Below are 22936 nucleotides of genomic sequence, written 5' to 3' on the forward strand. Positions count from 1 at the left end.
AACAGTTGTCAAACCGTGGTGAGGTAGGGTTGTTCTGTTTCTGTCACCTAAGACAAGGCACGTAGCAGATGTATGCAAAGGCGTTAACCTACAAGTTGTATACCTTCATTGATTTGAACATTATAACCCGTTACTAGATCAAAATTGTGCTCTCTACTTAGCTTTGCAATTGTACTGTTACTATTAGAGTTTAAGGCTTACCACTGTGACCTTAAACAAAATTCAGGATAGGCAATGTCAGCTTTGTCAAAGATGTTGACTATCCGCAGAATGATTTTTAAGTTTTTCTGTTTAATGGAAATGTATAACCTTTGCAAGCACACCTGGGCCAGAAAGAACTTTGCGTCTGACAGTAGATACATACATACTTGCGCTGATGCCATTCAACCTTGTGTAAAAGAGTTGTCCTTCATTCTATATTTCTATATTTTGCAGAACCATCAGCAAGATTGAAGTCTGCTAAACAAATGGGTCAGTGACAAAATCTCTTCATTCAAATTCTGAACAGAACATAACCCATAGTTTATTAGATTTTGTTTCTTGCTGTTGTGATGTAATCTGTAACTCTTTCAGCTGTGCATGCCTAGAGCTAAAGATGCAGTTAACATGTTTCATGCCAGTTTTTCAACAAATTTATTTTCTTTTTCTTTGCCCTCTCCCTCATCCCCTTTTAGAAAGAAGACAAGACAAGGTAAGCATATCCTTGGAGTAGTGTTGTTTCTGCAGTGAGATGGGAGTATCTGAGTGTGGGCATGCACAGTCATGTGTTTTCACGTGGTGAAGGAAATTTGATTTAAGCTGCTTGGTAAAATTGCCAAAAAGCTGTCTCTCTCAAAAAATCAAGCGGAGATTAAAAAGTAATGACTTCCGTTACTGTAGCAAAGTTTATGTCTAGCTAACCCAAAACCCGTTTAAGCCACTTAGAGTCAGCATTTTCAGAAATAGCGATGAGAATCTGAAGATGGATGGCTTCTCAGTTTAGAATCCCATCAGACATTCCCTTCTTGACTTGAATTGACTTGAATTATTTGCTGAAGCCTTTTGGAAGGGCAGTACAACTTTATTGACATTTCAGAATATTTCACAGTCAGGTTGTAAAGATGAGTTCCTTCCTCTTTAGATGGCAAAGCTTAATAATCATGCATATAAGAATCTTCTTGACCATGTGAATTAAATGTAGTGTAGAATGTTTCATCAGTAATCCGACCATGATCAGAGAGCAGCGCCAAAATTTTGCCAGGTCCAGGGGTGTGTTTGGTCTTGAAACAGATGTTGCCCTGGGGATGATTTTTCTCAGGTTTATTTTGTGTCTTAGTTAATTTAAGATGAGAATACAGATTCAAGCTTCTTGGCAAACAGCTAGAGAGTGATGAGAGTTTTTAAAATCAGTGTTATTTGCAATGCACTACTTGAAAGTCTGCTGGAACCTTATTAAATGGTAGATATGAAAAGAAATTGGCTAAATGCTTGAAATTTAGTGTTTTTAGGGCAAAAGGAAAGCCAAGTGGCAACAATCAGCTAGCTCTTTTGAACTACAAATGCCATAGGTCTAAAGGCAAGGTGTGAAGATGACTCAATGTCATACAGGCTAAGTCAGCAAAAACTTGGAAGATGGAATATAATGTGGGAAAATGTGAAGTTAAGTACGTTGACTGGGAGCATAAAGGAACTGAATATTTTTAAATGGAGGAAGACTGAAGAGGGATTTTGGAGTGTGGAGCTGGATGAACACAGCAGGCCAAGCAGCATCTCAGGAGCACAAAAGCTGACGTTTCGGGCCTAGACCCTTCATCAGAGAGGATCTAGGCCCGAAACGTCAGCTTTTGTGCTCCTGAGATGCTGCTTGGCCTGCTGTGTTCATCCAGCTCCACACTTTGTTATCTTGGATTCTCCAGCATCTGCAGTTCCCATTATCAGGGATTTTGGAGTCCTTGTGCACAAATCACAAGCCTAGCATCCAAATTCATGGGTAATAAAGAATTTTGGCCTTCCATTCAAAGGGAATAGCATACAAATGTAGGGAGGTCTTGCTAAAAATGTACAAGGCATTACAGCCTGACCTCAGCTGGATACTGTAAATGATTTTAGTCACCTTGTCTAAGGAAAGATGTAAGGAAACATTGGAGGCAGTCTAGAGAAGGTTGGCTAGTGCTGATCCCAAGGTTTGGAGACAGTCTTATGAGGAGCGATTTGAGCAGGTTGGGCATGCACTCATTGGAGCTCAGATTAATGAAAGGTGATACTGTTGAATTGCAAGATTCTTGGTGAACGTGCCAGGATAGATACAGAAAGGTTGTTTTGCCTTGTGTGAGAGAGTCTAGATTCAGAAGGCATAATCTCAGAATAAAGAGCTATCCCTTAAGACACAGGAGGAAGAAATTATTGTTTTGGGATTGTGAATCTGTGAATTCTTTATCACTGAGGACTGTAAATGTTAGGTTAAGTAAATTAAAGATGGATCTAGATGGATGTTAATCAGGAAGGGAACCCAGGGTTACTAGTATAAGGCAGGAAAAATGGGCTTGAGGATCATCAGATTAGTCATGATCTCATTTAATCGTGGACTAGACATGATGGACTGTGGCTTACTTCTGCTCCTATAACATGTAGCCTAAACATGTTAAGCGAGTGGGCAGCAAGGGGGAAACTGATGGACTATAATGTGGAGAAGTAAAACTGATTGCAAGAATGTAAAAATAAAATCACTATACCAAATTTTATGCTTTTAAATTTGATAGATTTGGCTGTACTTGATCACAAAAGTCACAACGTGGACATGCAAGGACAGCAAGTAACTAATAAGGCAACTGTCATGTTGGTATATATTGTAAGGGAATTCAAGTATAACAGTAATGGAGTCTTGCTACAACAGTATAGGACTTGGGTGAAACCGCATCTTTTGTTCGGTTTTGGTTCCTGATTCTTGTAAGAATAAGGGGTAATCTCATTGCCTTCAAAATTATGAAGGGTAGATGCTGAGATCTTGTTTTCCTCTATCCAGGTAATTCGTAACAAGGGGGCATATGTTCAGTATGATAGACTAATCATTCATGATCGAAATGAGAAGTTTCCAGAGAGTGCTCTGAATCTATGGAAATTATCCTGCAGTGTTATGGTTTCTCCGTCATGGAGTATGTTCAAGGTTCAGGCAGTACTTTTGTGGTTTCTTAGAACTGAGACACGTAAGCAAGTGGGAAAGTGGATTTGAAGATCAACCAAATCCATTAAATGGACAATTCAAGCTTAAGGAAGTCATACTGTTTGTTGCTCCCATTTCTCGTGTTTTCCTTTCGCTGTTAAGTATGCTAACCTTGGATTCCCCTTTGTAAATATAAATTAAACATTTTTGTTATTCAGTTTTCTGCAATCTCACTTACATACTCTATGGAATAATTTCTTGTTTAGAATAACTGAGATAGAATCCACTTTCTGTGTGTGTGCGTGTGTACTTATAAAGTACTTTACAGTGAAAATTTATGAACAGTCAGTGATGAATATTTCCTCTCCTCACAGCGTGCCAGTATTGAAGGGTCCCTTCTTTCTCCATCAATGGAAATGTTATCTAGTAAAGGATCTTCCAGTTCCAAATGTGAAATCAGTGCACTTGGTCATGGTGACACAGTCCACCAATCACAGGAGTCCTTGGTGCCAGCTTATCCAAGTGACCATGAGGATAGTGTCCAGCTACGCACCTTGGAGCAGACTGATGCTGATGATGAAGAAGAAGTTGACATTGATCAGGTTGAAGATGCTGCTAATTTTGCTACTATTCAGATGCATACCCTTGATGTCTCTGATCTTTTGATCCTTTCCTGAGACTTACTCCGTGGGTGCTTTTGCTCTCTGTGGCTCTATTATACTAAGTGCTTATAACTCTTGTTCCAGTTTAAAAATTATTGACAGCAGACAGTGACAGACCAAGGGAACAGTGGCTGGTTCAATCTCCAATCTCAGACATGAGTGTGCAATCTACACTGACAATTCTGGGGCAGTATGGGGGAGTGCTGCATTATTGGAAGTGGCAATCAGGTTAGATTCTATTTTAAATAGAGCAGGTTAGTCTCCCTCTTTTTGGTTGACTGTAAAATTATTTTATTTGAAGGGCATTAGTGCTTTGTGTCCTGGTCAGTATTTTAATCTTCAACCAGCACCAGGTGAAAACAGTCACCTACGTAATGAGGTGTATATTTGAATGGGTTGCCATGTTTTTATTACCTTAAAAGTCATTAATTGGTTGCATATACTGTCGATCATGCCGAAGTTGTGATCATTTGTAGAGTCATATAACATAGAAACAGACCCTTCAGTCAACCTTGTCTATGCCAGCCAAATTTCCCAAACTAAATGTCCCATTTGCCTGCATATGGCCCACGTCCCTCCTAAACCTTTTCCATTTGTGTACCCGTCCAAAAGTCTTTTAATTGTTGTAATGGTACCTGTACCATCACTTCGCCTTCTGGCTCATTCCACACACAAACTACCCTCCGAAGAAAGTTATACCTCAGATCCCATTTTTAAAGACTCTTTCTCCTTGCACCTTAAAAATGTGCCCTCTACTTTTGGACTGCCCTACCTTGGAGAAAGGATCTTTTGTTATTCACCTTATGATCTTCTAAGCCTCCATAAAGTCACCCCTGAGTCTCCTGCACCCCAGTGAAGAAAGCTCTAGTCTGTCCAGTCTGTTCTTAAAGCTATCATGCTCCAGTCTGGGCAACATCCTTGTAAATCTTTTCTGAATCCTCTCCAATTTAGTATTCTAATAGCCAGAACTGTACACGTACTCCAGAAGAAGCCTCACCAACATCCTGTACAACCTCAACATGACTCCCCAACTCCTACATTCAGTAGTCTGATCAATGAAGGTAGTTACGCTAAATGCTACCTTTCCCACCTTGTCTACCTGTGACACAACTTTCAAAGAACTGTGTACGTGAGCCCCTGGGTGTCTCTGTTTGACAAAACTACCCAGGGCTGTACCATTAACAGTAAGTCCTGCTCTTGTTCTTCTTGCCAAAATGCAACACCTTTTCACTTATCCAAATTAAACTCCTTAGCTCATTGACCCAATTGATCATGAATACTTTGCAATCTTGGATAACTTCCAATGTCCACTATTGCACCAATGTTGGTGTCATTTGCAAATTTACTAACTATGCTTTCTGTACTTCTCATCTAAATCATTTATCTTAATGACAAGAAAAGTGGACCCAGTACCAATTCCTGTGGAATACTGCTGTTCACAGGCCTCCAGTCCAAAAGGCAACCCTCCACCGCCACTCTGTCTCCTACCATAAAGCTGAATTCGTATCCAGTTGGATATCTCTCCCTGAATCCATGTGACCTAACTTTACTAACCAGTCTACTGTGCTGAACCTTGTCAAAGGCTTTGCAATGTCTACCACTCTGCTCTCATCTTTTGACCATGTCTTCAAAAAAAACTCAATCATGTCAGTGAGATACTGTATCCCAGGCACAAAGCCATGCTGACTATCCTTAGTCAGTGCTTGTCTCTCCAAATGCACGTAAATTCTAATGCTCAGAATCCCCTCCAACAACTTGCCCACAGTTGATATTACTCACCAGTCTAGTATTCCTAGGCTTCTCCTTACAGCCTACTTTTAAATATAGACACAACATTAGCGTTTGATGACAAGGGCAAGCTTTTCCTGATTTGCAGCATTGTGCAAATGTGTGGTGATATCCCAAGAAGCTATACCAAACAAATTTGAAAGTGAGATCCCAGCAGACACCTGGGCACTTGACCAGAAATTTAGTCAGGCATATTTTAAGGAGTAACTTAGAGTGTTGGAGAGGGAATTCCACACTTGACATTCAAGTGAGTGAAAGCAGCGCTGAGACAGTGAAAATCGGAATTATTGACTAAAGGGTTCGAGAGCTGGAAGAATTAGAGATTGGCAAGGACAATTCCATGGAGGAATATGAAAACCAGGATGATGGGTTTAAAGTTGAGCCTCGCCCTATTTTCTTTTATCCTCTGGTTTGAAACATCAATTAGCATTTAAAACCACTAAAATACCTCATACTTTCCAGGACTGCTTAGTCAGTATTGTACTACATTATGCACTTTTTACTAGTGCTTGGGCGACACCTAGTGATGGATATATAGAATTCCCATGGAGTGTGACAAATGATATCATAGAGTCATAATCATACAGCATGGAAACAGACCCTTTGGTCCAACCAGTCTATGCCAAACATAATTCCAACCTAAATTAGCCCCGCCTGCCTGCTCCTGGCCCGTATCCCTCCAAACCTTTCCTTATCATACATCCATCCAGTCAGGTGGGCAATTTTGATCTTGTTCTGTTTCCAAATCTTTTTTTAAAAAAATTGTATTTCTATAGCACTTCTCAAAACCTCCGCATGACCTGAAGGATTTTAAAATCAGTTTACAACTACCTGAAGTGCAGTAGCTGTTATGTAGGGAAATATGGCTACTAAATTATACATAGCAAGCTCCCACAATGTGATCACCAAGGCCATCTATTCTAATGTAACTGGCTTAGGAATAGGTATTAGCTAGGTTTCAGCTCATGTTTACGTGCCTTGGGCTAAGCATGCAGGTAATCTGCTTTGGATGATGTTGGGTTGAAGGGAGACTGTTGACCAGATCACTGAACTCCTGCTACTCTTCAAATAATCAGAGCCTTTCAATATCCACTTGATCCATCTAAGAGGTCAGATTGGGCCTTGGACTAAGTTATTAATTGGAGGATGGCACTGCAAACTGTACACAGCTCTGTCAGTACTGCATTCAAGTAACAACCTACATTTCATGCTCACTTTTGTGGTCAGTAATTTGCTGTCCTGACTTGAAGTGAAAATGATGCCTGCTAAGCCATGACTTTGCAAGGCCATGCTCACTATCGTGGTGCTTTCCTAGATTAAGTAAAGATTTGAAAATACTGATGCATCCAGTAAATGTTTACTGTTACCAGGCTCTCTGAAGACGGAGGAGTCTTGCAGTGAGAAACAAATTGCTCATGCCACGGTTATCCCAGCCCAAAAAGTTCTGCAGATGCAGTTGGTATTTTTCCCCCAGGTGATTCGGTTATGAAATGGAAGCCAAAGAAGAATATTTGCTGCTGCCTTCTTACCTTCCTAAATCTATCTCCCCTCCTGACCAACTCTCCCACCTAAAAGTTATGGTTCCTCCCTTTTGCCTGTTTGCCTTGTAGCCTGCTCTTCTGATGTCCCTTGAAAGGAATTGCAATGCAATGAAGATAGAGTTGGTGGATAGATTTGCAGGAATGAAAATAAGCAACTAGTAGCAGACATTTTTAAGAAGGTAATTAATGACTCAGCGCAAATATATTCCGGTAAGCAGGAAAGACTCAGGGATGGACTGACCATGGCAGTTAAGGTGAGCATAAAGTTGAAAGAAAAAGCATGTGTAAAGAGGCCCCAGTGATAAACCTGAAGATAGGTAAATTCGGAATCCAGCAAAGGAAGAATAAAGTTGATGAAGATAACAAATAAACTATGAGGCAAACTAGTGATTAATATAAAAACTAACAATAGCAGCATATTTAATTGTATAAAAAGGAAGAGAGGTCAAAGTGAACATAGGTCCATTTGAAAATGAACCTTGAGAGATGGTTTTGGGGAGCAATGACACGCTGGAGGAGTTAAATATATTTTGCATCAGTCTTTCCCTTTGAACATCCCATTTGTACTAAAGGAATTGGGGGGAGGAATCAAGTCCCATCACCATCACTACAGAAGTAATAAACTTAAGGGGCTAAAGGCAGATAATTCCCTGAGCCTGTTGGCTTGCATCCTAGGATCCTAACCGAAGTAGCTACAGAGATATTGGACGCTTTAGGTTGTAATTTTCCAAACACTGGATTCTGGAGTAGCATTGGAGGATTGGTAAACAAATAAGATGACACCCTGTTTCCAAAAGGAGGCAAAAAAAGGGTAACTATAGGCTGATTGGCCTAACATCTAATGTTAGAAAAGTACTGCAGTCAATTGTTAAGGAAGTAATAGCAAGACATTGAAAAAATCATAACCAACTTGATCGGAGTTAGCATGTATTCATGAAAAAGAAATAGCATCTGTCTAATTTATTGGTATTTTTTTGAGGAAGTTTCAACCAGTGTGAATAAATGACAACCTGTAGATGTCCCGGAAATGGTGTTGTGTTTGGACTTGCAGAAGGTGTTCAATGGGATACCTCATCAAAAGTCGTCATAAGAGCCCACGCTGTTATATTGGCATGGCTAGAGAATTGGCTAGTGGACCGGAATCAGCAAGTAAAGATAAATAGTTCCTTTTCAGGTTGGCAATCCATGACCAGTGTGGTCTCGCAGGAATCAGTGCTGGAACCACAACTGTTTAATATGTTAAGATTTGGAGGAAGGACTTGAATATACTGTAACCAAATTTGCAGACATAAAAATGTAGGTGGTAAGGCAGAATGTGAGAGATACAGTTTGCAGAGAGATATTGATAGCTTAAGTAAGTGAGCAAAAAGTTGGCGAAAGAGTTGTAATATGGCAAAATGATTTGTGAAGGGAGCTCAACAGAACAGACTTATTTAAATGGAGAAAAACTGCAGAAAGCTGCAACACAGAAACTTGGGGGGTACTTGCACATGAAACATGAAGTTACGCACACATGTACAGCAGGTAATCAGGAAGGTTAACGTGCTGTTGGCCCTTCAAGGGGGTTGGAGTATGAGAGTAAGGCATTCTTACTGCAACTACACCAGGTGCTAGTGAGTCCGTGCCTGGAGTATTGAGCAGTTCTTGTCCCCTTATTTAGGAGAGATTTCACTATATTGGATGCCGTTCCGAGAAGGTTCACTGGACGATCTCTGGTTTGGAGGGATTGAATTATGAGCAAAGGCAGGTTGGGACTCTACTCACGAGGGTTTGGAAGAATGAGATGTGATCTTAGTGAATCATACAGGATGTATAATAGTGTAAACACTGGGAGGATGCTTCCCCTCATGGGAGACCCTAGGATCAGAGGGCATAGTCTCAAAATAAAGGGGTACCAATTTAAGACAGATGAATTTCTTAGTGGGTTATGAATGGAACTCTTTGCCACAGAATTGTGGAGGCAGATACCTTGTGTATATTTAAACCTGATGTAGGTTCTTGATCAGTAAGGGGAAAAACTCTGGAAAATAGAAGTAAGGAATATATGATCAGACACTATCTTATGGAATGGTGGAGCAAGCTCAAGGGACTGAATGGCCTACTCCTTTCCCTATTTCCTGCACCCTTTATTAGTGGTTTGAAACCATAAGATTGTTTCTGATTTCTTGCATCTCTCTTCATTCTCAACCTCCTCCTGATTCCTACTTGTTGTATCTGCCACAGGAGAGGGAAATGTTTCCCTCAAGGCACTTTGTCTTCCAAACTCTTAAGTAACCTTTGCTCTCCATGTAGCGTGACATTTTTGTAGCCGTTGATCTGCTTAATCATTCCTTCACCTTTCTGTGACCGTCTTCCCCCAAGTAGAACTCTTTCTTTTTGATCTCTCCTACCCAGTCTCACCAAGGTGCCATATAGCTGCAGTCAGATGTCTTTACTCCAATAATACTCATGCTGTGGTAATAAAGACCAACGAACCATTTGCTTTGTTAATTGCTTACGATACAAATATGTTAGCTTTGTGAATCCTAAACTAGGACACCCAGATCCCTTTTGACATTCAACATTTCCCAGTCACCCTCCATTTGAGAACTACTGTGTTTTTGTTTTTCCTACCAAAATGGATAATCTGGCAGAATAGAGAAATAATTCGTTACATCTGGCTGGGCTATATAAAGCTACCACTGAATCCTACTGTTCTGTTAAAACTGCTGAGTAATCAATAATATTGGAATGTAAAGTTAATCAAGTGAGGCTATCAATTGTATTGATTTAACCCTTCTGCTTATTGCCACCAGTAAGGGTTGTGGGATTTTTTTTTAACTAATACACCTGAGTCGATCCATCCAGTTGCTTGTTTCTCTTATGGCACACCATAGCTCTGATCTTGTGTTCTTTTTTGATTTTTATCTCCAAATTCCTCTCTTGCTGTCTAAATTCTTCCTGTCCACCAGACCCATTGCTACTAAACTGCTGACCAACTTACTTCTAGTAAGCTGTATTAACTGCTATTATAAAGTTCTCCATTTTTCACAAGTACAGATCTGTGCTGTTCCAAAAAAAACATAATTTCACCCCTGCAAGTAAAGATCTTTACCTTTTTCCGCTCTAGCCAAATACTATCTCCTTTGGGGCCAGATGTGATCTAGTGATTTTTATCTCTGGACTGATAATTCAGAGACCCAGGTGATGTTCTTTGGACATGGGTTTGAATCCTGTTGTGGCAGATGGTGGGATTTGAATTCAATTTTTTTAAAATATGGAATTAAGAGACTAATAATGACCATGAAACCATTGTCAATCGTTGGATAAACGCATCTGGTTCATTAATGTCTTTTTTTTAAAAGAGAAGAAATCTATCATCTCTACCTGGTCTAGATTACATGTGACTCCAGATCCACTGCAATGTGGTTGACTCAACAACCCTCTGGGATGGGCAATGACTGCTGGTCAAGCTAGTGATGAAAGGAATTTTTAAAATTCAATCTTCCTTAAGTTCCTGATTGTGTTATCATCCAAATCCACATCCATTGTTTGTGTAGATGCATATCTGAATCCTGCAACCGAGTTTCTGCCAAGGCCACAATACTGAATTGGCCTTAGTCAAAGTCTCAAATAGCATCTTAGTTGACTGGAGCCATGTCACCATATCATCCCTTGTCATCCTCCTTCATCTCATTTAGTTCTCCACCTGCGTATCGAAGCTCAACTCTCCAGCTTCCTGGTTTAGTTTGGGGCTATGATCGGCATGGACTGAATGTTTCCATGCTCTGTGACTCTAAGCTGGATGCAGCCTTGAAACAGTTGAATAGACTGACCACCTCCCAGTGCCTCTTCTGTTTTGCAGCTTGAGACTGCTCCATGTATTCTCTATCACCAAGCATTGCCTTCTGCCATCTTCTAATTATGCCTATCTGTTCCTTGTCTCAGCATTCTGCTATTGAGACCCTCACATGCTTTTGTTACCTCCAGACTTAACTATTGCAATACTCGCCAGGTTAGCTTTCTACTTGGCAGATTCTAAAATCAGCATCCAAAGTTCTGCCTGTATTCCTGAATTGTAAGAAGTCCCGATAACTAACTCTTTTTTCCTGTGCTTGTTGACCTAGATGGACTGCAGACAAAAGCACATTTCAAATTTACAAGTTGGCTCTTCCCAACTCTCTCATTCTTGCAAATCCCTCTAAATCTGCCTGTCTGCAATTCTGGCCTCTTAGCACCCTTTATTCCGCCTTGGTAACTGTACCTCGGCTATCTCTCCCCCAGGGTCTGGAAGTCTCATCGTAAGTCTCTATTGTTTATTAAAAATAGCTTTTATTTTTCAGGTGTCTTCCAAATCCTCAACTGATGAGTCTCGACTGCTTGACGTTCATCTAGAATCTTGGAACTCTCAACCTGTTACCCAAACTGCACGACCAATTGAAACCACAGACAGTGTGTGTGGACTGCTGGACATAGAGGAGGTGAGAGATGTGTGGACTGAGCCTCCCAATGGACGTGCCTCATTCCCCAGTCAAGCATTGCTCCACAGAGCTCGAGGGGGTGACGATTACCTAAGGTTTGTGACAACAGCCTCCACACCAAACCTCTCTTCCACTCCAATCCGACCACTAAACCATGGTTCCGATATACCGAGCAACCATTGTGCTGAGACTTCTGCTCTGGATTGTCAGCATGTGCGCACCAATCTCGGGCTTGTGAGGAGGGCCAGCAGTGCTGGGGAGAGCCACTTGGCTTTCCAACACCGACCGACTGCTGAGAGAGACAGTGATTTCCTAACAATACCAAGGGTTTCTAGCTATCAAAACTCCACTGGCCGAGATGTCAGCTCCATAAAATCTGAACGACTAGACGAGGAAATACGGAACTTGCAGGTTGCAGTAAACTTGAGATCTAGCATGACTGAAGGCATATATGAGCATGTCGTGCTTGCCGATGAGAGATTGGCTGGAGAACCACAGGACTTTACATGCAGTCCAGGGAAAATGAGTGTCGCCACTTTCCTGTCGAGTGGTCAAGCTGAAGAGAAACATCAACGTGGTAACCTAAGCCCCCATGAGGATGCTGAGAGCCGAGAAACATGGGAGGAGAAAGCCAGCTCCATTCATGTCACCAAGACTGGCCTGATGTTAGGCCGGAATTCTCCACCTTTGCCCAAACAGGAATTGAAAACTATCGAGTCATTGGATGAGAGGTTTGTGTTGCCTGAGAAAGCATACAAGAAGCTGAAGAATGATTGGGAAGAATGCAGCAAGAGGGACAGCTGCTTGGCTCCTGACAGTGATTTGCGTTCTTGCGGGCTGGGGGGTTTTGTTTCTGAGGAGAATCTTCGGTTCAATGGCAACGAAGCTCCCAACTGCTACTGCTTGATGGAGAAGAGTCACTTGGACTGGAACAGCTCCATTAGTTCTTACTCTGAGTCACGTGAATCTGTCCCAGACAAACTGTCTGAGGAGGTAGATGAAATCTGGAATGATCTGGAGGACTACATCAGGAAAAGTGAGACGACCAAGCGGGACCGTCTGCCTGCAGCTTTCCCAGTCAGTGAGGACGACCTGTGTGGACCAGTTAGCTCCCGGGGCAGTCGGAAGGAAAGGTCACTTGCTTGCTCAACAAAGGTGAGCCCTAGCTTTGTTGAAGCAGTGAAGAACAAATCTGGCAGAGTGAGCACTAGTAGTGTCAAGATGGATTACAGCGAGCCATCACTGATAACGGCGAGTATTGCCTCCTCTTTGGATGGTGAGGCAATTGAGACAGAGGGTTTATGGGGCAGTACTAATGCTGAGACTGGCCAGGATCTAGACATCATGGATCGAACCAAACGCAGAGTCTATTACATGGCCCGGCAGTATAGCCAAAAAATCAAGAAGGCCAATCAGCTGCTGAAGATGAAGAACACATCAGAGCAATCACCCTCTGATCAACCCAAGAGAAAGTGCAAGGACCTGGTGGCTATTCTGGAGGAAAAGAAACAAGGCGGTACTGCTATTGGTATGTAGAATCCCCCCAAAACCTTCTCTTTTGACAGATGAGCTTCCCATGCTATCTCAATGACCTTCTTTCACCTCTAACATTGCCTGTCTCTGCCCCACACTCAATTCCTGCACCTAATTAACCCCACACTTTCCTTTATTACCAAAGGTTATAGCAAAATTCTGTTGCTTGTATCCTAGATCACATCAATTTCTATTTGCCCATCAATCATGCGTTCTTTGACCATCAGTAGCTCCCCAGGCAATATTCATACTTGTTTCCAGGTTCTTCCTCCCTCCTCCCCTTCATATCGGTCTAATCACCTTCAGCTTTATAACTCTCAGAATTACTCATCTAGTTCTGATTCCTTGTGCATGCCTGATTTTAATGAATCTGCCATTATTGGCTATAATGGTTGAAACAAAATTGGGAGGGGGTTGGGAACCTTTAAAGATGCTCCAGGTCGGAGAGAATTAAAAACTGCTAACAAAATAGAAGAGCAAGAAAAATCTGACAGCTGAAGTAAAAGTAAACAGCAAATAGGAACAGAATGCCAGATTAAAAGCACTTTTATCAGACTGCACATCACATTCTGAATGAGGTTGATTTGAAGGCTTAGATTGACTAAACATATAATTTCGTTATAATCACACAAGATGTGGTTACAGGCTGACCAAAGATTTAAGAACTGAAAATTCAAGAATATTTGTCATGTTGGAAGTATTTGGCAAAAAGGAAAAGCTGAGATAAAAATATGAAATCAATAGTGAGATAACTTCAATCAAAGGTTCAAGATGTAGAATTGGTTTGAATGGAGCTAAGAAACAGCAAGAGGCAGCAAATATTGCAAGGAGCTCATCATCCACAAAACAACAGTGATAATATTGGGCTCAGTATGAATAGAAAAATTAGATATTTGTGTAGTACAGTAATAATGAGTGAACTGGATTTACTTGTAGTTTGAATGACCAACAGTGTTGTGGGAGGTGATGTGTATATGAGAGATTTCTGGAGGAGTTAAGATTTTACTAACAAACAGAAAACCAAGTTTCAACCTTTCAAACACTATCCTCTTACATATCCTCATTTTCAGAGAAATTCCCCTTCTTTCTAAAATCCCTTTTTGTTGGACTGTATGAACAGTTTTATGATTCCTATGAATCCACTGGCATGAATTTTTCCACAGTTTTATGGCCTCCACTCTAGAAACCTGAAGCTCTCCTGGTTTTGAAGCTACACAAACACATACTTCACCTAGAATGACTGGTTCTCTTGAACGAAAAACTTTTCTCCTGCCAGCAGAAAGTGTTGCCCTTCTGAACCAACTCATGATTTTTACTGAAATAAACTCAAAGCTAAAACTAGTTTTGATTTCATCTGTTGTAGATTTAAGAGTATAAACACTCCATCCATTAACACAACAGGGGTTCTGCCAGGCTCTGAAATGTCATCTGCTTTATTGCAATGGATGCAGTGTTACAAATGACTGTTTTTAAAAATCTAGTCAAAAATTTTCTTTCATCCATGTGCATCTGTTTTGAAATACAAATCCGAAGTATGTATGAAATAGTCTTAAATCACAAGGGGCTTTGAAACTGAGAAAAAAAAAATAGAGCTAGCATTTGAAAACTTAGAGATAGCAGGAACTGCAGATGCTGGAGAATCTGAGATAACAAGGTGTGGAGCTGGACGAACACAGCAGGCCAAGCATCATCAGTGGAGCAGGAAAGCTGACGTTTCGGGCCTAGATCCTCCTCCAGAAATTCTGAAGAAAGGCCTAGGCCCGAAATGTCAGCTTTCCTGCTCCTGAGATACTGCTTGGCCTGCTGTGTTCATCCACCTTCACACCTTGTTACCCCTATATTTGAAAACTTAATTGGATTTAAAGTTAGTAACTCATCCAGTCCAGATGCACTACATCCGAAAGGATCGAAGGAGGTATTTATTACAACAATGGTCATTATCTTTTCAAGCTCTGTAAATTCTAGAAAAATTCCTGCAGATTGGAAACTAGCAAATATGACCTGATAATTTAAGAAGGGAGGAAGACTATTAGAATGCACTGGATGTCCAGACTAATTTCTGGAATGACAGGTTTGTCTTATTCTGAGAGGTTGAGGAGTCCAAGTTTTTTTTTGAAGAGTTTCAACAGTTTGAGGTTTTTTATTTACACTTAGAAAATTCATGTAGGATGTGAAAAGGTGGATATAGGTCAATGGTTCCCTTGGTGAATCTCGAATCAGGAGATGTAATCTCAGAATAATGGGTTGGCCATCAAAGACTGAGCATTTTATTAGTGTGGTAAATCTTTTGGAATCCTCTACCCTGGAGGGTTGTGAAATCTATAGATTTCTGGAGAATGACATGTGGGATATGAAGAGGCAATCAGGTATGATCTAATTGAATGGCAGAGCAGGCTCAACAGGCTGTTCTTGTGATCCTTTGGCTGCCATGGACCAGAAATCTGGAATTCCTTCATTAAACTCTTGTGCTATGATCCTCACTCACACTTTGCTTAAAACTACCTCTCTGATCCAATCTGGTGTCAGTCTTTTCTATTATACCTCTGAAGTGACGCAGGACTTTATTAAACCCTGGTCTGGTCTTATCCTTCTGTTTGTAAGCTTGCACTTTGTCAAGTTGACTGTAGTCTTTTTCCTTCTGGTTTTTTTAATGCAATCTGACCAGTACTAAATGTTGTTACTTTGTCACATGGAGATTTGTAGCAAAGTAACCTCTCATCTCAGACGTAGATCAGTTTCTCTTAGATTTCCACCTGACCAATTTTAGCCAATTTGTTCTTGAATTTATTTATGGGACGTGGGCATCAAAGGCAAGACTAGCATTTATAGCCACCTTGAAGTGATAGTGAGCCAACTTCTTGAACCGTGGCAGTCTGTTGCATAGCGTACGGCCTTGCACAGCTTTTAGGAGATACTTGGATTTTAATCCAATTACAATGAAAGCATGGTCAAATAGGCCCTAGACAGGAGTGTGCATAACTGGGAGAGGAAGTTGCACATGCTGGTGTTTCCATATATCTGCCTTTTGTTGTTCTCTATGATGAAGGTCAGGGCTTTGGCAGGTGCGTCTGAAAGAGCCATGGTCATTTGTGCTAATATCATCGTTCTTGAGAATTCAGGATCCTGGTCCATTTCTCATCCATCATCCAAAATGTTGAGCTGCAGAAGATAACAAAGATTTCCATTTATTCAGTTTCTTTCATAACCACAAGTGCCAAGTGGTGTTATTTCCAAATTTCTACTTGGGTAGACTAAATTTAGGGAGTTTAAAAATAGTCTCCCTTTTAAGATGTGTTTTTTTTTGCCTCTGGCATATGTACAATGTGGAATCTTGCCCCAAAAGGTAATGAAGGCTGGACTTTGAAACTTATTCAAGGCTGAGTTAGATTTTACCATACTCCTGAGGATTGACTGTTATTGGGTACAAATAGTAAGGTGGAAATGAGCCTACAATCAAATCAGTCCTAACTGTATTGACTAGTGGAGCAGGTTTGAAAGCCAGATGGCCTAGCCCTGCTCCAAAATTCCATAGACCTTTTTCCACCCAACCCTGTCATCAGCATGAATACCTCCCTACTTTTTCCATTCTGCTTTCACTTAAAATGTTAACTTTTTTTTCTCTCCACAGATGCTGCCAGACCTGCTGAGTTTCTCCAGCAGTTGGTTTTTCTACATTGTGGGTAGAATTAGGCCAATCTGGGTGATGACATGAAATACATTTGCACACACACAATGGGGGGAAAAATAGGAAAACTTTCCACCCAAAAACTGCCGAGGCTTGGTAAATTGTAATTTTCACTTTTTTTTCTCGATGAGGTGAATTGTCTAGGTATGAGGCTAAATGGCCTACTGTTGTTCCTTTTTATTCCTTTTACTTATTGCAATAGAATTGTCCAGATGTATAAATGACTTGGTAAACTTCAAAAAAACCTTTTTGTTTTTAAAATTCATTCAGAGAACATTGCAGGCTAGGCTGGCATTTGAATCCCAATCCTAACTGCCCAGAGGACAATGGAGTCATCCATATTAGTAAGTCAGGAGTCACACATAAGTCATACCATGCAGGATTGGCAGATTTCTGGCTTTCCTTGAAGGAAACTAATGGACCAGATATTGTTCTATAACAACAAAGTGATTATATGGCTGCTATTAGGCTAACTTTTTTATTGCATATTTTTATTGAATTCAAATTTAGTCATGGTGGAAACATGAGCCCATGTCCCAGGATATAATCTGGGATTCTGGATTTCTAGCTCAGCGACGCTACCACGACACTGCCACCTCCTTCATTGTACAGTTTGTATTCATAGAATCCTTACAGAGGCTGTTTGGCCCATTTGAGTCTGCACCGACACTCTGAAGAAGATCCCAAGCCTGTCACTCTAACCCCACACTTAGCATAGGTAACCCCACTTAGCTTGCACAACCCTACACATTGCGAGTCAAGTTAGCAAGGCCAATCCAACAAGGCTGCATGTCTTTGGACCGCGGGAGGAAACTGGATCACCTGGTGGAAACCCACACAGGCACAAGTAGGACATGCAAACTCCACACAGACAGTAACCCAAGGGCTGGAATCAAACCCAGATACCTGGCACTGTGCTAACCACTGAGACACCATGCTACCCCTGTAATATCAGGATTATTTTTGTTTACATTTGTTTAACCAGTGATTTATTTTGTTTTTTATTTCTCAGGTGCCCGAATTGCTGAATACTCCCAGCTGTACGATCAGCTCCTGTTCAGAGAGACTCCATCCAAATCATCACCGAGTATGCCAGTAGACAACAGTGGTGAGGTGTGGGCACAAAAAACTCTGCAAAGCCCAGTCTCCAGTCACCCCTCCCATGAGCATTCCCTGGGCACTGAGGACTGGCTGCTACACTCTACCTACAGTAATGGGGAATTGGCAGATTTTGTTGCTTGGCCAGATATTCAGGGACTTGCTGCTAAATATTCTATCCAAGAGAAGAACGTGACAAGTGGGCAATTTCAGAACAGAGGGGTGTTGGCTGGCTCAGTCCCTTCTGTTGCAGCCTGTCCATCTGTCCCAATGCAGCAGCGATGGAGTGCCATTATTGTCCCGTCTGGTGGGCCAGACTGCTTGGCACGTGGCTACAGCTCCCTGGGTCGCAGGACGAGTGATGGTAAGCAACAGGAGACTTCACTGTCTTCTCCAACTGTGTCAATGAGCCAGTCCTCTGAATCTATTGACCATGCCTCAGACAAGGAGGCAGTATTCTCTAAACAGGATTCTGCCTCTGACAGACTGCATGTTGGGAGCCAAGAAGTCGAGGAGCCAGCTCTGACTTTACGGGACTCGGAGAAGATTGTTGTAGTTAACAGGGTTCCGCCATGCGATCCCCTACTGGCAACGCAGAACTACTTTGCCAATTTCAATGACACTGGGGAAGATGATGAAGACTACGTGGAGATTAAATCTGAGGATGAGGATTATGAAGACTTAGATGAGGGAACCTTCACTCATGACCTGAGCTTGCATTTTAATGGCAAAGCAGAATCGACTCCTGATCCTGGCAGCGCTCGTTTGGCTCATGCCTCCTGTATCCCACTGTCAAATAGCAGTGCGGTGGGCTCTTTAACTATGTTGGCAGAGCCTGATCAGCTGAGCCACTATCTGTGGCGGGAGCCCTCTCCCAGCCAGCAGAATATTGTTCAGACTCTGCGGGACAAGTTTCAGTGTCTCAGCTCCAGCAGCTTTGCTTGAACATTTGGTCCCGGTTCGAAGACTGAAGAGAGATAACAAGGAAACCATAACACGTTAACTGTTTGCAAGCACCTCTTGTAGATTTCCAGCTACCCTGCCACCATTCTGCTATTGCTGTCGAAGTCGGCGAACCTTTTGTGTCAAATAGTATCTAGGTTGTGGCAATGAACAAGTTTTGGAAATGCAAAAAAAATGCAAATAGGGTTTAGTTTTGTGTAAAAACAGGAACCAGTGGCAAAAGTGACCAGGAAATGCATATGTATCTTGCATGCTATGAGGAGTATAAGTGCTGGGGGTTGGAAGATTTGATCCGGGGTAATTGGCTGCCTGTATCTGATCCAGATCTTTTATGGACTCCAGTCTCACTCAGGATGTCTTTGTTTTGAGTGGGGAATGATCTGTACACAAGAATGATCCAATCTGTCCGAGTCCTAACCTCGGAGACTGAGGGCATTACCGCTTCACACATCAAATTGCATAAACCATAAATGGAGCTGTTTGGGCAAAATTTCTTCTCCCTGTCCAGCTAGCTATGGGACTATTATTGAAATTGAGTGGTGGAAAGAGTGGCTAGTGTGAACAATATGATGGGCTTGTTGAAATTTGTCAAATGAAAAACCAGGTTAAAGAGAAAGAAGACCCAGCCCTCATTCAGTTTGCCTGTCGTTTCTCCACAGACCATCGATGTATTGCCTTTTTGTTTAAAAGGAAAAGACGTTAGAGTTCAGAATTTTGACTGGTCAGTTACCAGCTGGAAAAGTGACCACATGATATAACTGGAGTCCGACCATCAGCCTGTTGGTTCTTCACCCCCTGTACGTTTCCTGGTTTCCTCTGTGCTAAACCTCCACCCCCTTGCCCCTGCCCATCACCAGTTGCCTCTGATGTTATTGCATCAAACCGATTTGATTCCTCCTATCGCAGCACTAATGCTAAATGCCTTCAGGCTTCTCTTACTTGTGCTGAGCTAGTCATCCTTTTCGAAAGAGCAAACATTGAGAAACTGGGAAATTCAACAGGTTAATTTGCTCAGATGAGGAGAAGATGAAAGACAACAGCACCTCTGCTCACTTGTATAAAGTGGAAATTTGCATAAGCACTCTGTTCTTTGTGAGTTGAAGATAGTCAATGATTTTAGTGGGGGCCAGGGTAAGAAGGGGTGGTGACTGCTGGGGAAGGTATTGACATTGGGAATTTCAGAAAGCGATATTGATACCCTATCATGAACTATTTACCAACTAGACATTTACTATATTGCTAGCCTGTATTGGTATCAGTGACTTTTTTCTGTAATGGAGCACAGAGTGCAAGGTAAGAGGGTGGTACTGCAGATTATGGTAACTAATGAAGGAATGCACTGATTAAAAATCATGTACTGATTACATTGATGTATTGGTCTCTGTTTGGAGACTGGGAGTTCCAATCTTTCTCACTTGATTCTATACATTCCACATGGTTATTTCATGGTTATAGATTTTTACATAGACTATTGGTTGTGAGTAACTAGAAGTTGTTTCAATTGTTGAATCTTTTCATCTTCAGCTTATTAATTATTCTGAGACTAGATGTAAACTTGTTCACAGCCCTTTACTCAGGTTCCACTTGCCTCCATTCTAGTTCCACAGACACTGACCATTTCTGCTGGTATCATCTTCATCCGATTTTTCACTATAATCGCAAATAAGATCTTGATGTTCAGTGAAAGATGCTGTTTGGGATCCGAGATCAATTGGAAAGTGTTCATCGTGGGAAACATTGAAACCCAGTAACCTGTTCACAACAAATGGGCAAATCTAGATCTAACCGCAGTCCAATCAAGTATTGCATTCAGACTTTGGCAAGCTGTTTGTCTAGTCATTTGTGTGGACTTAAAGTGCTCAGAATACAGTATCTTAATATAATTTGACACCCCACTGTTTAGAAATCCCGAGTCTAAGGTTTGTGTCTCTGGATCACAATTTAATTGATGCTGCAGTAAATTTAATCAATTCTTTTTGAATTCTCCCTGTCTCTACAGTTAATTGAACCAGTAATCTTTTTCATTTTAGTTGGCAGTGGGCTTCAAATCAGTCACTCATTCATTCATTATGAATTTGCACCATAGGTTTATTAGAGAGCCGTGTACTGTTTTGAAATCTTATAGAATAAGCCATACATAAGGTGCCCAAAAGAATTTTATAGATCTACACCACATCTACTCTATATATCTGAACATCCCTGAGAAAACTATCAGGGAAATTACCTCCTTGTTTATATCTCTGTGCCTCCTTTTCATAAAACATAAATAATAGCTGTACACTGAACCCAGCTTCAGGTAACAGTACCGCATGTGACTAGGATATGAATCCCATTGCTTGGTCTTCCATCACAAATTTGCCACTTCCTCACTTGACTGTTCATCCATATTGAAAACTGGACAAACAAATGGTGAGTTTATTTTTGAGATACAAGGCTTCTAATTTTAAGCATCATGAGATGCACTTGATGTAGCAACTGAAGTGAGGGTTTAATGACTTCTAACCTTGAAAGTCAGTGGATAGTAACAGTTCACAAAATATAGTTAGAAACTTTAAAATTTCATATCAGAAATTTTTAGTATTAGGTTAATACTTTGCAATTCTCATTCATTGCATATTAGCTCGAGTTAATGAATTAAAATGAACATCACTGAACTGGAGAGGGGAGATACTGATGTTTATATTCTGGAAAATTATTTCAGAATTCCCTGAGTTACCAGTTTAATTTCCTAATATCATTCCTTTTTAGAAGCTATATTGTACAAATCACATTGCCAGGAATTGATCTGCAATGGTAAGGGATTATAATGAAAATCACTTGCAGTTCTGACATGTGGTACTTGAAGGTAATTTTTTTCCAGTGTTGAAACTGAAGTGACTGCTGAGATGACCAAGTTAAATTTAATGAAAAAAACTCTCAAACTGAGGTTGTGATGACTTGTCCTGTGGACAAGAGATTGAGCTGAATAATGACTTCCAATAAAAAAAATTGCACTTTTTATGGTTTATTTTGTAAAAATTTCTGAATGTTGAACATGTAGCAAAATATTTTTTAAAAATTGCTCGCTTAATTAATTTTACTTTGCTCAAAGAAAAGCTGAGCCTAATGCATGCCAAATTTACCAGGAATAGTTCTAAAATCTCATTTTAACTTTTTTATAATATTGTTTTCTGTCTGGAGGAACATCCTCCATGTACACTATACAGAAATGATTCATTTGAAATAAATAACTGAAGTCTTTATGTATTTGGTTGGATTGATTTTTATTGGTTTTCTTAGTTGCCTGAAATGTTATGCAGCATGTGCAAGTAAGATCCATAACAGGTAATGTAAAGGCTGTGAAACAACATTTTGTGCATGTGTAGTTGCCTGGGGCATTTCCCGCAACCAGTCAATATACAAGAATCTCCATGATATCATATAGTGGCTAGGGTATCCTAGAACCAGCAGCAGGCAGCCAAAAGGGAAGGTAGGGATAATGGGAACTGCAGATACTGGAGAATAAGAATGGAAACAAGATAAAGTGTGAAGCTGGATGAAAACAGCAGGCCAAGCAGCATCTCAGGAGCACAAAAGCTGATGTTATGGGTCTAGACCCTTCAGAAAAGTTTCAGATGTGTTCTTGATGTATGGCAGTGAGATGAGTGTCTTAGGGTGTGCACTATCTTCCTGTTGTTCGTGTGATAGGTATTGTCTGATCCATTTGGCCACTGCCCGAATATATTAGTTTACTTAGCCAGCAGTCCCCTTGTCTGCCTTTTGCTCTGACTATTCATGAGGCAAGTTTTTTTATTATGCAGAGACCTTGCCTTCCTGGCTGCCCCTGGCTCATGCTCTCACCTCTCCTGCTGCTGAAATTAGAGCGTTTGCCATTGATGGTCACCTCACTGTTTGTGGAAAACCAAGGACCAGTTAGAGTGAGAAAATTAATATTAGAAAAAAAATTGAGCAATGAATGGTCCTGAAACCTGGCAAACCCACTCAACATGATGACCACATTCGAAGGTATAACCAACTGCAGTCTGAATAATTCAAAGGCCCCTGGGCATGACCACTATTTACTACTT

The 22936-nt window shown here is 41.0% G+C and overlaps 1 protein-coding gene across 1 annotated transcript; it reads left to right on the forward strand.

Moving 5' to 3' along the window:
• The first annotated feature begins 335 nt into the window (after positions 1–335).
• Positions 336–22109, forward strand: LOC132208870 (pleckstrin homology domain-containing family G member 1-like). Its single transcript, XM_059644185.1, has 5 exons — positions 336–471; positions 675–691; positions 3514–3741; positions 11453–13118; positions 17821–22109. Exons 1-5 carry the CDS (start codon positions 468–470, stop codon positions 18849–18851), a joined length of 2946 nt encoding a protein of 981 aa, XP_059500168.1. The 5' UTR covers positions 336–467; the 3' UTR covers positions 18852–22109.
• Positions 22110–22936: the final 827 nt, after the last annotated feature.

Source organism: Stegostoma tigrinum, unplaced genomic scaffold (genome assembly GCF_030684315.1).
Source record: "Stegostoma tigrinum isolate sSteTig4 unplaced genomic scaffold, sSteTig4.hap1 scaffold_556, whole genome shotgun sequence".
Classification (NCBI taxonomy): Eukaryota; Metazoa; Chordata; class Chondrichthyes; order Orectolobiformes; family Stegostomatidae; genus Stegostoma; species Stegostoma tigrinum.